Genomic DNA, 24,965 nt, shown 5'->3' with positions numbered 1-24,965 from the left:
GTGGATAACTAGTTCTGTTTCATCATAATTACAGGTATTTGCAATCACACGGTCCATCCAGTTTGCAGTATGACCCGTATCCACCCCTTTTATCTGTCAAAGCTCTTGGGGTAGCTGCTGTAGCACCTGCAGGAGACTCCCATGCTGACCTGTGGCTCAGAGGACATCTGGGAATATCATGCATGCCTCCCACAGCTTCACATTCACCCTGTTCAAACAGACCACCGGCTAATTATGGCTTTCCCAGATCCCTGAGCTCAAGAAATCACTACAGAATAAGCCACGGGTGTGAGTTGTTTTCTTTTGCCCCCTCCGCTGTGGTTTAGTTAACTGGGGATTCAGCAACAACCAGTAAAAATAAACTATCTTCATTGGCCTGAAGTGCTAAGACTATGGGAAACGACTTTGTTTCAAAATTTTCAGGTATTTAAAACAATTCTTGTGTGTCAATGAAGTGCCCTCATAAGTGAATTGTCTTCAAACTGACCAGTTTTTTTTATTGAGCATCTTAAGTTTTATAAAGAATATATACCCAGAAGGATACTTTCATTTTTTATTAGCAAATATTTACAAAACTCAAAATGTGCAGACTCCAGATCCATTCAGCATTCTGTGATATCCCAAAATAAATAACTTTTATTTGAGTGGGGGGAAATGAATTTCGAACCTGTGTAGAAAAATAAATACAAATACTTCATTTGCTGTGAAACACTGTCACAGGGAATGTGAAATGAATTGTCATTTTTCTCTCATGTTTCAAAACAGAGCAGTTCCTCAGAGCTCATTTTGTTTTTACAACATTCATAGTCGCAGTGGTCTTTCTTCATATCCGTCCTGTCCCATAAGTGCTCCCTTGCAAATATAACAGTCCATGCAACGGGAAATATGAAAAGCCCGCTCTCCTCTGAGGCCTGAAGCACAGCGGCTGGGCCTGGGCCTCAGCTGCGTTTTGCCTGTTTCAGTCTATCTGAAGAATCGGACTGATCCAATGGTCCTTCAGTCTGGATAATCTGTGAAAGAAATATTATGAAAAGAAGATAACTATAAATTTCTAGGACTTATTGTAGGCTGTGTCTTAATACATTTGAATATGTGCAATGTTGCAACCTGGTTGTGACCAAATGGAGACAAAGTTGTGCATATTTTCATCTTAAAACCCCCACCTTCACTTGTAAGTAGTATGATGTATACATTTCATATTATAAAGTGGTGACATATCTTGGCTCTTTTACAAGTTCTGCGTATAATTTGAGGTGGGTTTTTTTGTATCTTCTATGAGGACCTATGGCCTACTCCTTTCATAACAAAGATGACTCAAGCAAATTAATTGTGGAGGAGTTTGTGGGGGTTGTAAATACAAACAAACAAATATTGCCACCAGTGTATCCCTAATGGTTCAATATAACTATATTACTTTGATTTTTCTGTGCGTAAAATGCGCATGGGGACATTTTGGCACAACTTGGTACAGATTTCTGTCCCTGTAGGATGAAAAGTGAAAGGAGCTCAGCTTACCGTACTGTCCCATCCACAGCAGCCCTGCTAGTGGGACGCAGTAGACAAGGACCACGCGCCCCCCATCCTCCAGACCGAGAACGCGTAGCTCAGACGCTCGTGCGCCACGTAGCTGCAACTGGTCCCTCGCGCTTCCAACTCGTCGCTCTGCAGAACTTGGCACAGGAAGTCGATGTACCGGGCCGCCAGCTTCAATGTCTGGATCTTGCTGAGTTTGTCCGACGGGAGGGTAGGAATGATCTTACGTAACGACGTGAATGCCTCGTTAAGGGACTGCGTCCGTTGCCGCTCGCGGATGTTGGCCATCACGCGCTGTGTGTGTAGGTCATCAAAGGAAGGCTCAGGGCTGCTGCTGCCTTCGCTGCCGCCGCTCCCAGCGCTGCCGCCTCCGCCGTCGCAACTCTTCCTACATTTCTTCTTCCCGGGGTTCGCACTCTCCAAATCCCCATCTTCTTCCTCGTCCGCGCTCCTCCGTGTCGCTCGCCGCTTCCTCGCGCCTCTGCGCGGCAGCTGACGGTCGGTCTCCTCCTCGCTGTTTCCCGCACTGTCCATCGGGGAGGAGTCCTCTTCTCGCATCGTCTTTTCCAACACTTTTCTATGGCCTGTAGGACCGTTATGATCTCCTGCAACCCCTGACCCGTATCCCCTGAACTGGTTACAACATCAACAAACACTACAGGTAATAATGAGTGTGGTCTGCAATATGGGTGTGGGCTGATATCACGGTAAATCTCGTGCGCCACGGAAAGGGAGAGGTGTGTGCCAGACTGGGACGACCAGGGCTCTTATAGCGGGGAGCGGACAGGAGGATTTTGGGGAGCGCTGTGATTGGGTGAGGAGGGGTGTAACATAATACCGCAGGAGGAAAGGACTGGTTATAATATCAGGGATAGAGTATAAGACATTCAGGCTCATTCACACAAGACGGGGAAACGGGGGTGTATTTATGATGTAGGGGCGGTGTTGTTGAATCATACTGTAGGTGTAGCTTTGTGCAAGAACAAGATTTGTCCCTCCTTTAGGGATAAATCGTGCCTCTCCCACCCCACCCTATTGCCTCAAATGCATAATACTCCTTTTTTCCAAATACTCTGCTGACTTTATTCAAAATGAAACTGAGTATTTTTAATTCATTTGAAAGTCCATAAAGTTATTTTTGACAAGAAAGAAATCTGCTTCGTTTCATGTTCCGATCACCAGACAAGGCTCCTGTCTCACCTGCACATCTTGATGTAGGTGATATTTATATTTCTTATTTGGTTTCACTTAAAAAAGTGAAGTACATAAAGTTGTGCCACGGTCCCCAAACCCTTATCTTGTTACCCAGAGTTTGATCAACAACGTGAAGATAGAAATCTATGAAAACTGTCCATCAGCTGTAACAGGACATAACAGAAATTCTTCCACAAGTCTCTCTCTCTACGTGTCTAGACACTGCCTGAGATGGGAGCAGTGGTGGCGGTGAATATCAGACCTACTGAAACACAGGAGGTTGTCACAGCAGGAGGCCTCTGCTCCTTAAGCAGACCGAGGTGTTTATTTTCCCGTCAGCGGCCCCGCGTTGAGGTATGCGCTTAAATGGGTCTGACTCCCGCAGGGATCTCAACACCGCGGCTCAGGTTTAAAAGACGGGCCGTCCCAGGGAGCTCTCTGGGCGGATCCTTGCGCACAGCGGGGTCGCTAAGGCGGTGTACGGCTGGAGCGTAATGCAAACACTGGATGTGATAAAGATGGACAGGGGAAAGAGAAAGACCCACTCGTGCACACAGAGCCTAAACACGCACACATGACCACCCAGCTCTGGGGCCTGCCGAGAATATAATATGAAAATCCAGCAGAAATAGCCTACCTCTACATGTGGCTGAAACTAGATCTGGCAACTTTTGGAGGTGGTTTGTGGTGTGAGTTACCAGCTGTGAGGCCTCACCTCTGATGAAGGATGATGACACACAAGGAGGTCCGGTCTGACTGCGCCACAAGCGCCTTTCGGGCCTGCACTAAAAAGCCTATCTCTGTCTTTAACAGAAAGTGCATGTCTGGGGGTCTGCCACTCTGTTTACTCGGTCTCTCTCTTCTCTCTCATCATATCTCTGACTCAATTCACACCTCAGTGACAAAGATTATACCCAGCCTCATGGTGAGCCTCGGATTTGTGATTCAAATCCACTGCATAACCCTCATTAGCACGTGGCGCAGGTGATAGGGCTTTCATTGGCCAATAAATAGTTTGTTTGTTTGTTTTTCTATTTGAGGAAAACCTCTGGCTGCTCTTGTTCTCAGCCACACCTGATCCGCGACGAGCCAGGTGAGGCCAGCGTCCGTTTCGCTCTCCAAGGTGCTGAAAAAACTCACCTGAGTCTTCAGCCTCGCACTGCACTCTGACTCAAAAATCCTTAAGAAAATATTATATAAGCCAAGCCTATCTTCTAATGAATGTATGAAAGTTGTATTAAAGTGTACAGATTATGATCATTTACTTTTTAAACGGGGTTTGGATGCAGTCTCCTAAATAGGCCTACAAAATAAATGAGGCATGATCGATCATGACATGATATTCCTACACATTGGCCTAAACGAGTCTAAATCTAATTGTATGTTTTCTTTATAATTGAAATGCAGAGCAAATAACGCATACATTACTTATGCATACCCATACCTTTATTTTTTAAGCAATAATAATATTATATATAATAAAGAGGTTTTCTCAGCGTATTTATGTCACGTCTAATAATTTAATATAACAATAAAATGTTGTCACTGATATATTTTTCTCAGAAAAAATGTGCTTGACACTTTATAAGAAAAAAGTATAGTCTAAAATATTCTTTAAAATCCTGTAGTCTACATCTATGATTCCAGAGACTGGCCTATATCACAGTTTGGATATAAAAAGTGAACATTTAAAATAGTTCATCAGTTCGTCAATGTTTGTGTCTTTGTCGAATACAGCCCTGTTTATATTGAACTACTGTGACTCAGGTGTTCTCCAGCAGATCCTTCATGAAGGAGATATAGACGATGGCCAGGCGGAGCGTCTCAATGCGGGACAGTCTCTTCTCGTAGGCGAATGTAGGAACTTTCCTCCTTAGTTCATCAAACGCCTCATTCAGACTAAACATCCGCTTCCTTTCCCGCACATTGGCTGCTTGCCGCTGGACCACGGTGATGATCCGCCTCCGTTTGGACTGTGTGCGCCCGTGCGCCCCGCGGCTGTAGTACTTAGGTGAACCCATCACCAGATGCTGCGCAGTGCTCACCCCGTCCTCAAGGTCCCGGCTCCAGGGCGAGTCGCTCAGCCGCGACTGGTTGTTCGGACTAGAAGGGCTATCATCCACCTGCTGTTTTGGTCCCAAAGCGTACTTCTGCGGAAAATCCATCAGGTTTATTTCATTGACAAAATGTATTAACGTAGAGTCCAATAAGCGACCTTGCATCTCCATATTCAGTCCCCAACTGCAGTCTCACGGAGATTATGCCTCTTATAATATCTCTGCTATTCAGTCAAGCGCAAAAACTGACGCAAATCAAAGCTTTCAGGACTGGTTACAATCATTCACTAAAGCAGGAGAGCATCTCAACAAGTATATCCAGCCATCTCCAAATCCGGTCAGAGCACGACAGGGTGAGATCCTATTTGGCTCAAGTCCAAAGGCCTTTCCAGCTGTTTTAATAAGTCGCCTATGCCACCTCACAGCGCGACATCTTTCATACCCCCTCTAGCTCTGAATTGAGTCCATTTCTGCCGTGAGTCGGCCGGTGAGTGCGTTGAATCCGAGGAGAGAGGCTTAAAAAAAGGCCGAGAGGAAGCTGCAGGGCCCCGCCAATTGATGCGCTGTCCTCCTGGAGGCCCTTAATGAGCTTCTGAAGAACGGAGTCTCTCGACAGAGGGTCATACAGTCTTGTTTGCACTTTCCTCTCTGCTTCAGAGGCTAAATAATGACACTTTTATCACTTAAACAGGCCAGGGGAAGACCAAATACAACATTCCCTAACAGTCACTATACACCACAAGCTTTTCTGTTGCAAATTAAAGCAAATAGCTGTCCGTTTCCATGGCAGGACAGAGTCCACACTGCAGGGACTGCTGAGAAGGACATTGGTGTAACTGTGGGCTTTCGTCCTCTGGAGAGAGTGCTTGGTCATGAAGAAGTCTGCATTAGTGAGACTAAATTTGCTGTTGTTGTTTTTGATGATGATAGTGGTGATGACAAAGATGTGAAAAGTGAGTAGTGGCTGATCATTCAAGTCTGACCTGAACACTTGGTTAAGGCTTTGTTGAAACCAACCTTAAAACACAATGAAATTGACCGGCCAGCGTTTTTCATGCATTTCTGAAAACCAATAGTGAAACAATTGGTAGATAATTTCCCCACCTCTTTATGGTCAAGCTTCATGTGTCTAACATATCATTTTGTGCAGAGGAAATGCAGCTGTGAACAGTTGTTAGGTCTAATTTATTGCACATATTGCTTTGGTTATAACCTGCAAAGATTGACTGCTGTTAATTATAATGCTGAAGAGAGTAGAAGCACATGCACATATATACTTGTCTGTATCCAAAAGACTGGGAGCGGAGACTGTTGAACTACTTCACAGTGCTGTTAGATTATGTGTGGAGGGACATCAGCTCCACATTTGACTTGCCAAATAGAATTTCCTTCTTGGCTAACCCAATAAAGTTTTTCAAATTTAATACAATTTTACTTTAATGCAGGCAAACATTGATCTTCCTAATAACCGAATAGGCAGAAGGAAGGGTTATATTTGATACCGAAATCAGACTTGTGGGCTGCCAAAACAGCCTCCAGAGTTTTAGTTTCTTGGGGTTAAATAACTCACTCAAGGGCAACTAAACTATTGTGGTTGAAGGAGTTGGAGGGCTATGCTGTTCTGAAAGTTGCTGAATTCAGCCAATGTAGTGCTGGTGGTTTTATAGCTCACTCACATGATGACAAATTGTTCCAGAGGCTTGATTAAATCCAACTTTCAGCCTCACAAAACTGGACCAAGATAATTGATCTGACTAAAAGTATAACAAAATGACTAATCCCTGTGGATAAATTCTGCTTTGGGTTGTCCTATGTGGGAGGTTGTAGGTCACGACTGATCCCAGAATAACATGCATGTATGGCAGAGATCTGCACTGTAAGGGAAATTGCAATTCATGCAGGTATATGTTTAAAAGGTCAAACCTATGATGTTTTTTAATGACATTTATAGCCAGTATGGTAACACTTTATTATACATTATAATGTGGTCATAAGCAGACATTTTTGAGGAGTATTCGTTAATGCACTTTATCTACAACCACTCGTCATACGAAGCCTCTATACCTGGTGTATGTACAGATAGTTACGATATGTCTTAGTTTAACATTTTAAAACACACCTGTGAATAATTTGTACACATGCATAAGCAGTTAATAAATCATTTATAACACGCTGTGAGGATTTGTTCTCATCACAGCTATATTAAACATTCATCAATTGTTTATACACAATTTATGGTTGCATCATTGGATGAGTTTTGATAAAGACATTTACACAATTCCCTTATATTTGCTCACAAAGACATTACAGTGTGTTATAAACAATGAACTAAGTGTTCACATACTGCTTATTGATACTAAATAGGGGCATTAGACTATGTTCTAATAGTCATCATGAATCATACATAAACAGACATAAACTACTTCGGAGTTAGCCAATCCCCGTTTTGTTTTGGTGCTTTTACTCTCTCTTGTCATCCATTGAATGTAAATGATCAAGAAATAAGAAAAGTTGAAGGGCTGTTCTCAGCTTTATATCTGTTTTTGAAGTTCCCTGGTAGATCAACTTTCAGTAGCTGTGAACACATCAGCAACATGTAACAACAGTAACCCTCTGTCTTTTTGCATTTTGAAGTGCCTTATGCATTCCTGTGTGCTTATTTCATCTACACAAGAGTGTTAAAGCAGTCAGTGTCTGTGTTGTATACACACTCCAACCTAAGTGTATCTTCTCCATCTCCCACCGCTGCCTCTTCTTCCTCTCGCTCTCTGTTTTCCTGGCAGGCAGATAAACATGATGGGACATTCCGCCGGTTGTCGTGGAAACGCTGAGAAAGCACAGCTGGGCGGGAGAATATGAGGTAATCTCACCCTGGGGCTGCTGGGTAAATATTGGTCTTAAATAAGGAGTAAAACCCCAAAAGAGGCACACAAACACACAGACAGACACAGAGACACACACACACCTACAGGGGTTTAGACCTTCACACAGAACACTCATAATGGCCCCATTTCCTGCTCTGCTCTGTTATTACTGGTTGCACAGAGTGAAATTAATGATAGTTTTTGATGTGAATAAATGTTTGTGGAGGTAAATAATGGAGGTTTGACAGATACGACCTCAGTGTGAAACCTTGTGATGACGTATGGATTGGACGTTCAATTCAGTCAAGTGGATTTTCTTTATTTCTAGAAAAACAGTACATTTGTTGTCAGGTTATGATATAAATTTTTGATGTTTTAACAGAGAGTCTAAATGTATTAACACACAGCTTCAGTTTAAATTTTGAACCCAACTCAGTCCATAAATTGTGCATACATTATCCTACAGCACAACAGCAGAGAGAGCACTTGACACTAAATTCCTCTTGGAATTTGGGTCCATATATCACCAAAAATACCACAGTAAAATGTGAGTAGGCGGCCTGGGAAGAACCAAAGTTGGGTCTTGCATGTTGGGAAACACGATTTCATTGATTTCACATGATTGAGTATGAAAAAAAAGTGTGGATTTTTTTTGTGTGTGTGTGTTTATACTGTGAAGTTGAAGTTGTAATTTGGTAGTTTTTTATTACAGACATCACTGGAGAACAGTATGTGTCCAGTGTGCTGCTCAAGAGCAGCCAGAGCTGTTCTCACCATGTAAATCTGTCTTCCAACTCCTCCTCTGGCTCTGTCCTCGGTGTGCTATAAGAACACGGCCAAATCTCTCCCACCACCACTGTAAATCTGAAACTAGACACTTCTCTCTCATTCTGTTCCTTTGTCTGTTTCTCTCCCTGTCCAGAGAAAACTGTCTTTCTCAGTTGTCTCTGTTACTTTTTCTTTCTCTCTACATGTAACTGATTGAACATACATACAGTACAACCTTCACCTCTCTATCTTCTCTCTACAGTTGAGCTGGCGTGAAAGTTGATGCTGCATATGTTGTTGCAAAATAAGGCGGAATTGTTATACTTACATTATAAACCTTGCACAATATGTTTTGGCAGTACTGTGCTTAGTTACGGCCATGCCAATAAAGCAAATTTGGATTTTGAAGCTGAAAATTCAAGAGAATCAGGGAGTCAAAGGGAAACAGAGGGAGTAAGGGAGATGAGTTTAACTCCTGACCTATCTGCCTCTTCTTCATCGTGTCACCCTCATGCTTTCGCTCTCAGTCTTTCTTTCCTTTAGCTCTCCACACCCAGAATCTGACTCATTGGTTCACTTGTCCCACCTTCCTCTGCATCTCACCCTCTGATTGGCCGGGCACTTTAGCCAACAGCCAGTCATGGAGTGTTTACACAGCTGGGTGGCCAGTGAAAGGTAGGGCTCATGTATGTGTGTGTGTGTGCATGCTCGTGGAAGTTGGATAAACCCCAATACCACATCATATATCTCCTCTCCTCGCCCCCCTCCTCCTCCATTACTCCCCCTCTTCCTCTAAACCTACACCTCCCACTCGCCAAAACCGCTGCATGCCCTCAGCTCCTCCTTTCTGAATTACCCCTCCCTTTTTTAATCCAACCTCTCAACTGCCTCCGCCACCACCACACTAAAAATCTCATCGCGTGGCTCCCCTCCACCCACCCTCACCCGTGTCAGCACCTTGCCTCGGCTCGGCCCCCCCCCATTCTGCTGTCTGAGTAATGTCTGTGTTTATTTTCTGAAAGAAGGTCACCCACTCTTTACTGTGTATTTTAAGGGTGCCATGTTTCATTTGTTTTACGACTCATATTCTCTCTGTTGTGTTCTGCGTGCCTAAATTGCCGTGGAGACTGATGCCACGCTTTGATGATGATGATGATGATGATGATGATGATGATGATGACTAAGATCGGAGCGGCATGCCTAAAGCAGTTTGGCAGTGTAGGTTTTGTCCTCATGCAATTTGACTGTATGTGTGCTTGTCTGGGTTTGTTTGTGTATAAGTCGTAATTTGTTAAATCAGCGCCTTTCTGTGTTCACATTGATGTATTTTATGTGAAATATGTTTACACATGACTGTTCCAGATAGATTGGGCTTTTTTCAACTCACCACAGTGGTAGAACTGCTTCAGAAATGAGGCAAGTTGGAAAATATGGATAACACTGAAGAGGAATATCCCCAGTTCTCATAACTTTTGAATGAATGCATGAATGTTTCTCCCCTCTGCTCGATTGGCAGTGCTGGAGGGAGGCTTGTCAAGTATTCACAGTATCCAAGAGTCAAAAGAAATTTCCTCTCCTACCTTTTTTTGTCAAATATGATAGGACACAGTGTTTGGGAATTGTGCTGCATATTTATAAAGATTGGGTTGTAGCCCTTCCATACCTCAGGCAATTTATTTCTACCCTCAATGTGGATGCAAATGATAGATGTGGTCTGGCTGATCCTGACCAGACCCTGTAAAAAAAAAAAAAGATGACAACACAATAACAACCAATGGCACAAAAGGACTTAAAAACCAAATTGTGTTTCAATGCTCTTCTGTGAAATTGATTTTCTTGGTTTCTGGTGCTTGCCGCACTGTAAATTTTATAAACCGCCCATGGACTGGATATAAAGATGGATGTAGCGAGGTGTGATGTCACCCACTGGTTTGCACTGGAGCCCAGAGTTGCTGCACATGATGTTCGGCGACATGTTTTCCGTTTTTACGAGTGCAGGGAGTGCAGGGAGTCCCAGGAGCCCGATAGAGCAGCAGGTGAATGAACTGTCAATCACAGCTGTCAATCAACACCCACATGGCAGACATCAAAGCCTACTATAAGTCAGTCTTCAAATCTTATTAAAGGAGCTATAATTTCCAAAATGACCACCAGCACACTTATTAGAGGGCCTGAATTTAGTGATTGAGACTATAATGACTTGTTGGAAAAAATGACTGACTAAGTATTTCTAGAGAGATGTTGCTGCTTTTTGAATGAGAGTCATTTGTAGCCAGGGATTTTTTGGTGCCAGCATCTAGCATCCATCGGTGGCATTGCACTTTAAGGTACATTAGCTTTAACCTCAAGTTATGGTAGTTGCCGCTTGGTACAGACATGAGAGCAACAAGTTGTGGTTTTATGGGGGTTATATGCTGGACTTTTCCTTAGCTGGGTGCACTGGCTTCCTGGAGTCTTGTTGTCAATGCAAGAATGTCAGACAACTAGCAGAGGCTCTAGAAGTGGTCTGTACAGATGTGAGTGTAGTATCTCATCTAACTCTTGGCAAGAAAGCGAACAAGCATATTTCCCAAAATGTCTAACTACTCCTTTAAAATGAATGGTAGTAGAGTAGTAGACTGCACAGCTCCTGACAGCCTTAAACCTTTATGACAGCTAAACACAGTTTGTAGAATTGACTCAAATAAATGGAAATGCTTCTCTCAATCTGAATCTCAATCCAGTATCCTTCAGACACAGATAAGAAGACAGATCAGCTGATGTTTTGCAGCATTTCCCAAATTCACAGGAAAATTTTTTATTGCATGTCATCTTTAAAAAATGTGCTCACATCCTTTATGGAGTTTGAAAATGAAACTGAAGTAAGAGTTATAGAGGTTTTTGGAAAATCCCCTTCAGCTCATGTTCAGATGACACTGACTTGTACAATTCTTAGAAAAGAGATGCGTTATAGCTCTGTATAATGCACCTGTGGCACATGTTGATCATATATGCTACACTCTCAACCTTATTTGGCTACTATGACCTTCAAAAGAGCTGCTGTCTTTTTAGTGTGGATCTCTAAAATCCGTGAGGAAAATGAGGAAGATATATGTGTGTTTCTTTTTGTGTTAAACGTATTTGTCATATGTTGACTTTGTCAGTAATCAAAATGAGCTTGCTTGCCAGAGTCAGTGGTCAGTTCACTGATCAGAGGAGCCTCTTTCAAATTCTTGTCAATTACTTTATAAGTGCTTTTCCAGCAATCAGCCTGCCTGATATCGACTCAGTGGAGTGGGCGGATTCAAACGTCTGGACCCAGACAAGCAATCAGCTCTAATGTACACATCATCACCAGTGCTTTGGCCACCCAGGTTTCTCTTTCTTTTCATCTCTTCTTCTCTTTCTTTCTCTCTTTATCTTGCCCTCTTTCATACTCATACCTTCAGCTCTGCAGTGTGACATAAAGGTTGTCATAAAAAATGTAATAATAAAGTATTTAGTTGTGTCCTGGGTATTGTCCTGCAAAGCTACATGACTAAACATGAGATCATTTTTTCCAAACCCAGAAGCTTTTTTTCCCCTCATGGCTTATTTATTTTTCTGTGGTTTTGGGAGGTTTTAGTTGAAAGTCTGATGATATGCCGTGTGTGTTTCTCACTTTACCCCTCCCCTCATTACTCTCCGCTTTTCCGCTTTCCTCTCGATTTATAAGCTCAAGGTGATAAAGGTAATTTTTTTACATTAGCTTGTTGTTCCACAGTAAATCATGGGGCTCAATTTGGCTGTTATAATATGATTTGGCCTCATTCTTTCAGTATCAGCTTTGTCTCTGTGGATGATGTTACAATCATAATAGATGCATACAGTTAAGATTAAAAGTAAGTAACCTTATTTTTTTTACCTTTTGTCCTTTGCTTGCAATATTTCCCCAGTGTTTTGGGTGTAGGAGTTACGGTTTGGTCTGAACACTGTCTAGACGCCTGTGAGCCTCCCACTACCTTCTGATTATACTGAGCCCTATTAATCTCACTGGTCTGGCTGGCCAGGGCAGAGCACACACACACACACACACACACACACACACACACACACACACACACACACACACACACACACACACACACACACACAAAACACAAATACAAGTAGGCAGACAAAAAGAAAATAAGAAATTTCAGGTGCATAATAGAGTCCAAATAAAATAATGATATGATATGATAATGATATGCAAAATGGCAGAAGAATGGAAAAAAAAACAAACGTAAAGAATGCAAGATATGAACAATGTGTACAGTGTACAGAAACTAATATAAACGTGTTAGATGTTAAATGTGCATCACAGTCAGTTCCATAGAAAAACATGCATATACTGCTCAGTATGTCTATGTGCACAAAAAGTAGTATGCACCTGCACCTATTTTACAGATGTAGTGTTAGGACACTATTCAAACTGTTGAGTAAAATTTGAAATACCATAGTGTTGAAATAAAAATCCTACATTGAAACAAATATTACCCATAAATTGTGTTGAAGTGATAGTTCTTTAAGATTTACACATTTATGACTGAAGAAGTTGGAAAACTATCATATTAGAGAAGTTATAGTTGGTTGAAGAGCTACCTGGAGGACAGGTTTCAATATATTAAAATCATTTTTGGTAATTGTATAAATGATCCACAGAGCAAACTTACTATAGATAATTGAAAGAGTTAAACTGAATAAATACCTTCAAATTTAAAGGAATAGTTACATTTTGAGAAATATGCTTATTCGCTTACTTGCCAAGAGTTATTTGAGAAGATTGATACTGTCCGTTCAATATGATGTAACAACCATCAGCCGCTTAGCTTATCTTAGCATAAAGAGTAGAAATGGGGAAACTATATCCTGGCTCTGTCTAAAGGTAACAAATCTGTCTACCTGCGCCTCTAAAGCTCACTGATTAACATATTATATCTTTCATACAAAAACGAAAGTGAAAAAAACGGTTTTACTGGAGGTTTTATGCCAGACTATTTTTTGGCCTGGAGCAGTGACTGCCTGAAGTCTCTGCTGGTTGCCTGGCAACCTCACTGTTAGGGCAAGATTTCAAGAAGTCACTGCTCAGACAGAGCCAGACTCGCTGCTTCCCTTTTTCCAATCTTTATGCTAAGACAAGCTTATCAGCTGCTTGCTTATAGCTTCATAATTAGCACAAAAATATGAGAGTGATATCGATCTTCTCATCTAATTCTTGCAAAATAAGCAAATAAGTGTAGACTATTTCCCAAACTGTTAAACTATGGCTTAAAGGACCAGTGTGTAGGATTTATTGGCATCTAGTGGTGAGGTTGCAGATTGGGACAGACTGAATACCCCCTTCCCCCTCCCCTCCAAAATGTGTAGGAGAACCTATGGTGGCTGTGAAACTCGCAAACAACACAAAAAACACAAAAACGCAAAAAAACGCAAAAAATGCGAGAAAAAAATGCAAAAAATGCAAAAGACCATTTCTAGAGCCAGTGCTAGGTTTGTCTGCTCTGGGCTACTGTAGAAACATGGTAGTGCAACATGGTGGGCTCCGTGAAAGGGGACCCACTCCTTGTGTAGATATAAAGGGCTCATTCTAAGGTGACGAAAACACAATTCTTATTTTCAGGTGATTATAAACTAATTAAAACATACTTATGTATATAATATTACATTTTTGCCAAGTCAATTCCGCTAGATGCCAGTAAATTCTACATACCTCACCTCTAAACTTAAAAAAGTATGTAGTAAAGCAAAATGGAAAGATCAACTGAGGGATTAGTACCTCAAACCTTTACTTATCCAGCAAACAAAATAATGTCCCTGGAACATCACAATAGTCCCCTGAATGTCAGAGGGACATCCCCTGTTTGCTGGGCATGTAGGATAAAGTCCTTACTTTGTCATTGTCTACCTCTGTCCAGATGCAGAATGTGACACACACACGCAGAGACGAATAGGTTAGGTGTCATATGTAAGTTTAATTAACACATTTCACTTATGACTCCCCAAGGTATCCAAAAGATAATAACTGTGTGAAATTGGACAAACACACATGTACACATGTAGGCCTAAACACAATTCCCTTAAGCAAGGGAATGGTGTCACAGGAAACACCCGTCTGTCGTCGGCAGGGTTACTGAGGGCAGGATGGTGGGTGTCGGGTGCCAAGGAAACAAACTCACTATGGGAATCCAGCTCACCAAGCAAAAGTAACGTTTACTTTCAGGGTTAAATGTGTGTGTGTGCATGTGTGCTTGTATTCGTGTGTGTGTTCATTGATCCCTTGGGAAAGAGTTTAACGCTCGAGTCCGTCTGTGTGTGTGAGCATGGGCTATTTGCCTACCTGAGGGAGCAAGCTTAACGCATAAAAAACAGAGATGCAAAGCAGAAGTGCCAAAAATCTCTCAGAAATGCCTTTGAAAATGCCATAAAGGGATTTCATGGATGTCAGTAGGCCTGTGAGTGATGGGCTTTGATACGATTCAGTCCTGGCTGGGCCGTGTTGGAGGATATATGACCACAGTTGCACGGCTCTGACTGGTGGAACACTTAAGGTTTTATGACCTGCTGCCATTTGGGGCTCTGGGATAGAGCAGAGTGCCGACCACATACTAACTAATTAGGCCTAGCCAAAGGGGGTGTGCGAGGATGGGGATTTGTGGATTGCGGGTTGTGGATGTGGTGTGTCTGCATGAGTGAGAGAGCCAGTGAGTGTGTGGCATGGGTCGTTGCTGCCTGTGTGTGTCCTGAACCTGGAATATTGCGTCAGGGCGCCGTTTGTTCTCCATAAAGACTCCACGGGCTCTTTCATGTAGGAGCCGCCAGCCTGGAAACTTTGACACAGGAGATAGAGAGCCAGCCAACCTCTGCACACATGAGCACACACACACACACACCAGAAAACACTCCTAGAGAGGCAGCGAGAGGCAGACAGAGGTGTAAGGAAAAGATAGTCTTGCCTGCTCAATAAAAACAACACTCCTCCTATTGTCTCATCTCTCTCGCCCTCCCTCTTCTTCTCTCCATCGGAGGATCATGAAGATAAACGACCGTGCCTAGATATGAGAGTCCAGTGGCAGGAGGGGGGCGTCTGAAGTGGAATGTGTGTGAACTGCACGCCGCCTCCTATAAATCAGGGAGACAAGCAGGAGGAGGAGGAGGAGAGGGAAGGCAGGATGGGGAAAGATGGGGAGTCGGCATGAGGGAGTGATAGGAGGAATGACAAGATAAATGAGTGGTGATGGGGAGGGCGGGCACAGGTGCACACGGGCAGGGGTTGAAATCGGGCATAAGAGTGCGATAAAGGCAGAGGTAGGTCATGGGAGGACAAACAGAGAACCATTTAGAGTCCACTTGAGACTGTTTTTTAATCTCTCTCTACCTTCATATAATAAGTACTTTGTGTCATTGTACAGTTAAAACTGTGGCGGTAACTCAATCTGAGGTCAAACAGAGTATTCTGAGAATGCCGGGAGTGATTTGTAATGACTATGAGACTACATTGTACATTAGATCATCAAAAAAGTTTTAAATGGAGTTACTGTTCTTCTGCTAAAGGCTAAAATATGAGTAACATGAAACATGAGCTTGCATCTGTTCTATTTTGTATGTGAGCCTGCTGTTAGCAGGATTGACCCCGTAACATCTCAGTGAGTCAGTTCATTAAGTATTTAACTCTTCTAAAGAGTCCTTCATAAAGGGTTTATAAGTTGTAACTAATGTCTATATAAATGGTAATAATTCATTTACTAATACAAGTCAGTCACAAGCCATTAAAAAGATCCAATTTTGGGCTGCCAAGTTGTGATAAATCCCATTGATTGTCCTTTGCATTTGGTAATGATGCAGTTGCAATTCATTCATATGTGCTTGTGGATTTCGCCACATCACCTGAAGTTATAAATGTTAATAAGTCATTAATAAAGAGTTTTAATCATCAAAATTGCAGTTGTAATGGTTAATAAGTTTTTAATGGATTTTGTAACTTATAATACTTTTATTAAGGGCACCTCATCAGAGAGTAGTACCGTCATTTCTTAAGAGACACGGCTGTTTGGTTACAATCAGCCCTGGATAACATCAAGTGTAGTTCAATATAAATAGAACAACTGACTGAATTTGTTGCGGTGGTTAAAATGCTCTTAAGTTATCCTATCTTTGGGATATGGAAATGTAATATAAAAAAAAACATCAACAAAAAAAGGAGATATAAAGACCTTGGTGACAGAAATATACGATCAGGTGTTACGAGGATGAGGAGAGTTAATTGCAGCTCCTTATCTGACCTCTTTGGGCAGCACCCGATAAGCTCTCCAACTCTTAGCACCTCACAACTAATTAGACTCCCCACTGAAAGGCAGGATTTGTGTGTGTGTGTGTGTGTGGAGGTGGGGGTAAAGAAAACACAAAGATCTTTAGGCCGTCTCTCAGCACTTTATCACTTGACACCCACTGGTCAGCATAAAAGAGCTAGCCGTGAGAGGATTTGCCATGAAAAACATTAATTCTTGAAATTATTCGTCATTATACAGATATATTTTCCTACAAATCAAAGCAATGTTGTAGATGCTCAAACTTTTTTTAGATTTAACAGACCCCAGACATTTCAAATGAATAAAAACGTGAAAGCGGTATAAACATGTCAAAATATATATTTAATTTCCATTTCTGTTGGTTCTCAGTCAAATAAAGACAACACACCTTCCTGTGAAAACTATCCATGCAGGACAAATAATTCCTGACTGTACTGTCTGTCACTGTACAGGATGCATTTGTAGAATACTGAACATTTGCTGTAAAAACACTCTTCCTTCCTTGCAGCCATCATCGAGAAAATCCTATCAAGGAGAGGATGGTGGCAACAGAACATGTTTCTTAAATGGAGTTTGGCCTTCTCAATTGTCTAGCCTTTGACCCTCACTAACAAACAGGAGAAAATGTGGACAAGGTTTTACTCTTGTCTTATGTCCCAAGTGTGTTTCAATGAAGCAGTTTTGCTCCCCCATCAGGTAAAGTAAGGAAACTGCAATCCAATGAGTCCTTATGTGTGAAGTTTTCTTCTTTCTTCTCATCTGCATGTTTGACTCTCTGTTTAAATGATTTTAACGGAAGAACCCACTACGGGACAGAAATCTTGCTTGCTAAAACTGTGTTTAATCACTAAGGCACGTCAGTATATTCCTCCAGAACCACGGTTGTCATAAAAATGGCCTCAGTTATTATACACAACTTGCTTTCCAGACATAATACTTTTCTCAGGCAAACTGCTCAATGTCACTTTTCCTCTTCTTCTTGGACTTTGGTGGTTCAGATTCTTCGCTAAACCCTGATGTGATGTCACTACCAGTTTCGTGTTTCCTTTTCTTGTTTGGTTTGTCGCTATGGTAACCGCTGGAGTCGCTGCCGTGGATCTCCATTGGAGAGAGCTCCACCTCTTCGGCTTCTTCTTTCAGTCGCTTCTCCTTCTTCTTTTTCTTCTTCTTTTTCTCGCCGGCTTCATTGCCGTTCACGTCGTCTGTTGTTCCGTTCAGCTCTAGAGTGGTGTTGCCGTCCGGCTGGGAGCAGGACGTTACTGGTACCGCCTCTTCTCCCTCTTCCTCTTTGACTTTGTCCTTCTTCTTTTTCTTCTTTTTCTTGGGGGTATCATCAGGAGACTCCTCGGTGGGTTCTGGGGTCGGTTCCATGTCTGGTGGCTCTTGCTCGTCTGCAGGGATGTTCGACTCTGAGCTCTCACCCATAGCCAGCAGCTCCTGGACCCTGAGATACAAAAAGACATCAATCGAGGGTTTAACAACATCCTCAACACTTTGATTCCCAGACAATATACAGCGAGTTTCTACAACACAAAAGTATTCGCTTCAGGGAACATTCAAACAACACAGTAACATTCAAAAACTATCCAACAGCAAAACTGAGCTCTACTATCATTAGTATTCTACTTGATTATAGGGCTGGGCAAATAGAAAATAACAGAGTAACGCAGCTTCTTTAGGAGCGTTCAGTGTGGAGTGTGTGAGGCGAGTGTGCAGGGGAGAGATGCTCAAGACAGGCAGGTAGGTGTGCTGGATGTTATCAGTGAACTGTAAATATAACAAAGAATGTTCAGTATGCGCTACAGTGTGTCAGAAAATGAATGCTACAGCTCTTCAACAACCGAGCGGAGTTCCTAATTTTGTTTACCAGCAGCTGCATATGTTGACAGGGTTAATCCCAAACTTAACTACAACTTAACCCTGAATATAAAGCAGTATAGCAGTGTCTCCCTTATGTACCTGTCTGTTACACAAGCGTTTGTTAAAAATAATGTCACTCTAAAAGATCCGGATAATAAGATAATGAGATAAGTGTTAATCTATCAAATCTATTTACATGACTTATTATGACATTCACAAGATACGTTAAGGAAAGCCATGATTTACTTTAAATTTCCTGTTTTAGCAAACAAATACCTGAGTGTTCTTAACTTCTGAATATGGTAATAAATATGACTAACTCAGTGTTATTTTTCAGTACAAATAACTAATCAGAGCTCCACCGTGAGGACTGAGAATATTGTGCACAGGTGTACTTAACAAGATACTGTGAGTTAAAGATGACAATCGTGATATTGACTTCAGTATTATTACAAACAGAGAATCCAGATGAGATTATTTTAATGTGTAAAGAGCATTTTCAAATGTATTCCTCTTAGTGTGGACATGGCCCCAGATTGTAGCCTCTAGTGAACTCTCCATGTAAACTCCTTACCCACAGAAGTAAACAGAGATGTGCCGTGCTTGCAGAGATGATGCAGGTACAACAAGCACGCACACACACACACACACACACACACACACACACACACACACACACACACACACACGCATGCACACTTGCCTGGTTCTGTCCAGCCTTCCTCTGATCAGCAGGACCCCTGCAGTGTCGGCATCGAGCGCTGTCACCTCAAACTCCAGCTCAGCTCCGATCCTCGGCCCTGCGTCCCTCCAGGTCTCCATGGAGACCAGGTTGGGTTTGGGAATGCTGGCGTTGAAGCAGCCGTGCACCAGGCAGCCAACATGGCTTACACCTAATTTATTCACCTTACCCTGTAAACAGAAACACAGTAGAAATAAAATGATTTAAACACGATGCAGACAGGCCAGAGGTTTTAAAAAAAAACTTACAAATGTAGCTGTAAATGTAAATCAAATCTCACCAGCAGTTTCTGTCCTTTTTTGGGCTGAAATACAATAAAGTTGGCCTCTATGTCCATGTGGATGTAGCCGCTGTCATCGTAAATGTGTCCACGCTGCCCCACTATCCTGATGTTGTCGTAAGCTAAAGGAACTCCCTTCAGACTGCAAGAGAAAGACAGGACGAGTTGAGTTGAGCTTGGTGGGAACTAAAATAGTTTAATACAGTAAAATATGGCTTGGAACATTTTTCTGTTTGTCACATCAGCTCCATTTTTTACACCAAAAAACCCCCGCACATAAATACAACAGAATGCATGTCATAATGTCATCTTATGCTTAAAGCTGGAGTGCGGGACTTTTGTCTCCCCCTTCTGGCAGTGAGAGAAACAACAAAAACACTGTTGACACATCACAGGTTCAGTCGTAGCCTGCTCCGTCGCTACTGTTGCGGATGTAAAACAGTGGACAAATTGTTTTGAGCGTCACAAACCCCCCACAAAATGATTCATTTCACTATCAGGGAGGTGAATGTTATCAGAATTGATAACATTTGGAGAGTCTAGAGGAGCCGTACAATTAAATTATTTTATCCCCATTCAAGCTAGCAGAGGGCTAACCGACAGAAGTCTCTGTTGTGCATGCTCTGCCCATGGAGCATGCACAGTATGCATTCATCGCCACCGACATCAGATTTAGACACTCTGTATATTGTGAAATGCAGAGATATTTATCCAGCAGTAATAGAATTAATCAGCATTGTGTGAACTTGTTTGGCAAGGGCTTGAATGTAACAGACGTTCAATTATATGTAAAAGTTCCACGATGCAGGTTGAAATGAATAATTCATTAGTAAGTTGACTGACAGGAACTTACTGGACAGCAATTCTGATCGTCAGTGAATCACTTTAGTAACTTTACCAGTTGAGGCTTCTCAAATGTATTTGCTGCTTTTCTCTTCTTTATATCTTTGGTTTTGGACTGTTAGTAAGATGTAATCCATTTGAAGACATCACCTTGGGCTCTTGAAGATTGTAATAGAGTCTTTTCAGAATTTTTTTGACATTTTCTGAACTAAACTATTCATTGATTAATCAGAATATGGACAGAGATGAAAATGATCACGTTATCCTCACTCATTAAAGGTAGAGTCAGTCATTCTGGAAGAGGATTGTTGATATTTAAACTAAACACCCAAACAAATACACCCCACCCTTCATGCTCCTTCAGAAGCTCCGCCCGCCAAAATTCAAGGACGCACACTGCCACGGCAACGACCAAAAGAAAAATATGGCAGAATCCAGATTGATACATCAGCCGTAGAGTCACTTCTGTTCTTCTCACAGTTTATCACAAACAGAAAAAGTTTTTTGTCTCATGTGAGCACAACAGTCCATCCACACTCTCCACCTCTCTGCAGCCTCCACACTTCTCACTCGACCTTCGTTCAGCGTCCACAGAAGCAGCCGTCTGTCAGCTGCAGCTCGTGGGGAGCTGAGAGGACAGCAGCTGGACAAACTGCCTTCACAAGGCTGACTGACGGCAAAATTTACTGAACCAAAATAGTTTACATGTCAGCTCGACAGTCTTTGTATTTATTGATTCATTGATTTGGTTAATAAATTCGAAACAAATATGCATTGGGATATTTGTGTGATTTAAACAGCTGCTTGCTCAGATTATGCTTCACTAAACCCAAAATAAACGGACTCAGAGGATAAAAAAAAACACAGGGGGGCTCAATGAGACAGTTTTGGATTCAGTGTGGATTTATACATTTAATACAATGGAAGCGTATCTGTTCTGTGAGAAAACACTTTCTATATGAATTGGCCACAGCGGGTGCTGGAGACAAACAACTGTCATCATGTCATCACATAGACAGCTGCTCTGATGACTTTCCCCCATCCTGTGCCAGGCATGAATGCCCCCTGCTGACTGGCTGGAATAGTGTTGTGTGGCTCTTTGTTTGTTTCACATTTACAGAACCAGAGTTGTATATGAAGTCTGGATTTTTTTTTCAGCACACACACAGAACAGACGCCTAGCGGACCGTGAGGAGATATTCACTGAATCTGACAAAAAGTGTATTGAACAAGCTTTCTCCAGAATCACTGACTCAACCTTTAAACCGGTGGTTCTCAATCCTGCTTCTGGGTACCCCAATAGGTCTTTTACACAGTAGATATTTTGACATGTCACAATTGGAAAAACACAAGTGTAAATAATAAAATTAACAATGGCTGAATTCAATTTAGCTGCCTCAGTTTTAGCGTCCTGCACTCTGGTATTGTGCATGCTGGCTCCTTGTCACAACTTACTTATTTACTTACTTACTGGGCCACTTGAATATAGCAGAGCCATCGTCAATGTTATGAACACTGTGCTCATAACATCTGCTGTGACAAAGCCTTATAGTTACTGGTTTGAAAATCAAGGTTTTACATACAAAATATATGTGAGATATTATAAACTACTATGTGATGTGGATTAAACAATCCAACAGTATAAAAAGAAGTAAAAATGCTTTATTTTAACTGGTGGCAACATTAAACCTTGCATACACAGTGATGTATCAATAATAATCCAATAATGTACAGTAATACTGACAGTGCTCATCCTGCTTCATATCTCATAGCTTTACTTTCAATACATTTGAATGCAAGACTTTATTGTAGAGGAGTGTTTTTACCTTTAGGTCTTGCTGCTTTAAGTAATTAAAATAAGTGGACACTTTCTCAAAACTGCTTGGACTCAGTCTTGTTTACAGTCAATCAGCAGTGACAAGGAGGTGAAGCCATGGCCAGTAACTACAAACCTAAATTGTGTGTCCGATAATGGACCTACTATGGTGTTTTGAGCGCTTCCACGATGTTAACTGCTCGTTTCAAGACAGAAGACGGCTACATAAACAAAATACAGTCAGGCTTAACATTGCATGATGTTAGAAATAGTTGACATTGTTTTGTTAACGTGTTTGTGGACAGTAATGATGGGTGGTATCATGTGCGGCACAGCAGAAATATAGAAAACGCAGATAACGTTGTGTGGACAGAAGTTGTGTTTTTGTACTACCTCTCGGAGAACTTGAGCAGATCGGCCTCCAGTTCCTCCTGTATACCTGTCTTCTTCTTGTTCAGGTACAGGGGCGGCAGGGCGATGTGTCTCCGGTGCGTGTTCATGACCAGACACGAGTACGGCGCTGACAGCAGCTCGGAAGCGGCAGCGAACGACGGGACGGAGCACGGGACCGCGCCCGCGTCTCTGCCCGGCACAGAGGACTCTCCGGACGGCTGCTCCTCGGCGCGGGCAGCGGGGGTTTCGCCCGACATTTTCACATGTTTTGGGTCGTCTTCAGCATGTTCGTAGTTCGCCATGCTGTTTAGGAAGACCGGAAGACAAACAACAACCGACTTCCGCTTTAAGGAAGGCTCAACTTTTGTTAGATATTGAAAACGTTGTTTATGTTTCCCCCTGCTGGTGAGGAGGAGGAACGACAGGTGACGGTTCAAACCAGTGTTCAAGTTGAAACCCTTATATGTATTTTTGACCAGATAAATTACTGCTGTATTTACATATATGAACAAAAGATTTTTGAGTCATTTAATAATTGTTACATTTTTGTTTTATGATTGTGTTTAGCAAAATAATAAAAGCAACCCCTTGATAGTAACAGAAAATATAACTAGGATTTACCCACTTTCTTGTGCCCAAATGAACATTGACAGATGTTTTTCTTTCTATAATCATTCCTCCTGTTCATACTAGCCATTAAGAGATCCTTTCATAATGCACTTTCAATGTAAATGATGGGGGACAAAATCCACAGCCCTCCTTCTGTGCAAAAATGTATTTAAACGTTAATTTGGAGATAATATGAGGCTTCATCCAAATTAGTTAAATCAAGTCATTGTCTTTTCAGTGCCAAATTCCCTCTTTTTGTTACGGTCCTTCCACTGCAGCTGAACAGGAAAACACTGTCTGTCAAGACAGACAGAGGGATTTTTTTACTGAAAAGACTGTGGAAGATATCCACTTAATTTGACTGACTCAAACAGGTGGAGACTGATATTATCTTCAGATAAACCTTCAAATACATTTTTTTTCTCAGAATGAAGACTCTTGATTTTGTCCCCTATCAGTTACATTGTGAGTGTATTTGGAGAGGATCTTCTAATGGTCAGTATGAACAGGAGGAATGATTACAGTGAGTAAAACCTCTTTCAGTGTTTATATTGGCACCTGACTGTTGTTTTTAAAAAGACTTGAAAAATTGTGAAATTATCCCTTAAGACCATTGTTTCAGCTGATGCTATGGTTAGATGGTGCCAATTCCTAAATTAAACTATGTTCAGAAATGTTTTGGATGATATTTTTGAAAACTGATGTGAATCTTTCTAGTAATTGTGTGAAAGGCAAATGATTTACAATTACAGCATGCTGTTAACAGCCATGATGCACCCTGAAATACTTATTTACTTACAGAAAATTATGCATTTTCTTTCCACCATGTCCTTTGTTACGTAAACTTCAAGTCAGGTCTGACTAGCCTGGCAAGAATGCTGTAAAGCTGTTCATCAAGCATTGATTGATTCTGTATCTTGTTCTTACCTGCAATGGCACATTAAGATCATTAAGGTGACCTGAGGTGTCAGTTAGTGCAAAGAGTGCACATGCACACACACACACAGACACACACACATTTAGAATATTCTAGTGTTACTGTTTTCTGACAGAGCAGCACCACAGGAGGTCACATGATTCAGCATTTGACACACACATACACACAGACGCGCACACAAGCCCACACAGACACACACACACACAGACACAAGCAGGCAGTGTGCGGATCTGGTCCTCTCTGGGGCTCCGTGGCCAACTCCCGTCAGTTGTCACAGTGATAAATAGTGACGGGGTTTCTTAGTCAGCAAGAGCTCCCAGCGGCTTCTGCTGCTGTAGGCCATAGTTAACACACACACACCCCGCTGTTTGGTGCTATCTGGAGTAGGCAAACATCGTAATGAGGTATTGAGCAGCATGATGTTGTCAGAGCAATTGTATGTCTTCATAAGAGCTCACAGCTGTGTCTGTGTCTGTGCATGCACGCGAGCGTCGTGAGTGTTATTGTTTTTTATTGCTGTGTCTGCTTTTGCTTTGTGAAGCACTTAATATCCAGGTTTGAAAGCTGCTGTAAAATAGATTTACTTCATCACATAACTTTATGATGAGAATGTGAACCCTGAGCAGAGCCAAAAGCATCACTGTGTTAAACTGAGATCCTGTAGGGATGCCGTGGCTTCTTAAATCCAGCTTCACATTGACTATGTTGACAGTGTGTGATATTGCACACTTGGTTTTAAGATTAACTGCATGCATTTATTGAA

The 24,965-nt window shown here is 41.9% G+C and overlaps 3 protein-coding genes across 3 annotated transcripts; all 3 read right to left on the bottom strand.

Moving 5' to 3' along the window:
- Window positions 1-539: 539 nt before the first annotated feature.
- On the bottom strand, window positions 540-2,273 carry twist1a (twist family bHLH transcription factor 1a). Its single transcript, XM_067611187.1, has 2 exons — window positions 1,516-2,273; window positions 540-1,010 (listed from the first exon to the last, which is right to left on the bottom strand). The coding sequence occupies exon 1, from the start codon at window positions 2,089-2,091 to the stop codon at window positions 1,543-1,545; it is 549 nt and encodes a 182-aa protein (XP_067467288.1). The 5' UTR covers window positions 2,092-2,273; the 3' UTR covers window positions 540-1,010; window positions 1,516-1,542.
- A 2,217-nt stretch (window positions 2,274-4,490) lies between these two features.
- LOC137198650 (fer3-like protein) lies at window positions 4,491-4,949 on the bottom strand. Its single transcript, XM_067612521.1, has one exon. It carries the CDS (start codon window positions 4,947-4,949, stop codon window positions 4,491-4,493), a length of 459 nt encoding a protein of 152 aa, XP_067468622.1.
- Window positions 4,950-17,043: 12,094 nt separating this feature from the next.
- On the bottom strand, window positions 17,044-22,994 carry polr1f (RNA polymerase I subunit F). Its single transcript, XM_067611180.1, has 4 exons — window positions 22,657-22,994; window positions 19,605-19,746; window positions 19,286-19,494; window positions 17,044-18,166 (listed from the first exon to the last, which is right to left on the bottom strand). The coding sequence occupies exons 1-4, from the start codon at window positions 22,956-22,958 to the stop codon at window positions 17,665-17,667; spliced, it is 1,155 nt and encodes a 384-aa protein (XP_067467281.1). The 5' UTR covers window positions 22,959-22,994; the 3' UTR covers window positions 17,044-17,664.
- Window positions 22,995-24,965: the final 1,971 nt, after the last annotated feature.

This window comes from Thunnus thynnus, chromosome 15, assembly GCF_963924715.1.
Source record: "Thunnus thynnus chromosome 15, fThuThy2.1, whole genome shotgun sequence".
Lineage (NCBI taxonomy): Eukaryota > Metazoa > Chordata > Actinopteri > Scombriformes > Scombridae > Thunnus > Thunnus thynnus.
This window is presented reverse-complemented; position numbering and strand designations above follow the sequence as displayed.

Excerpts from the sequence above, each read along its gene's own strand:
- twist1a (XM_067611187.1), bottom strand. The coding sequence starts at position 2,091 with ATGCGAGAAGAGGACTCCTCCCCGATGGACAGTGCGGGAAACAGCGAG.
- LOC137198650 (XM_067612521.1), bottom strand. The coding sequence starts at position 4,949 with ATGCAAGGTCGCTTATTGGACTCTACGTTAATACATTTTGTCAATGAA.
- polr1f (XM_067611180.1), bottom strand. The coding sequence starts at position 22,958 with ATGGCGAACTACGAACATGCTGAAGACGACCCAAAACATGTGAAAATG. Across the intron at positions 19,747-22,656 it reads CTGCTCAAGTTCTCCGAGAG|TCTGAAGGGAGTTCCTTTAG; the intron begins GTAGTACAAAAA and ends TTTCTCTTGCAG. Across the intron at positions 18,167-19,285 it reads GGAAGGCTGGACAGAACCAG|GGTCCAGGAGCTGCTGGCTA; the intron begins GCAAGTGTGCAT and ends TTTGTATCTCAG.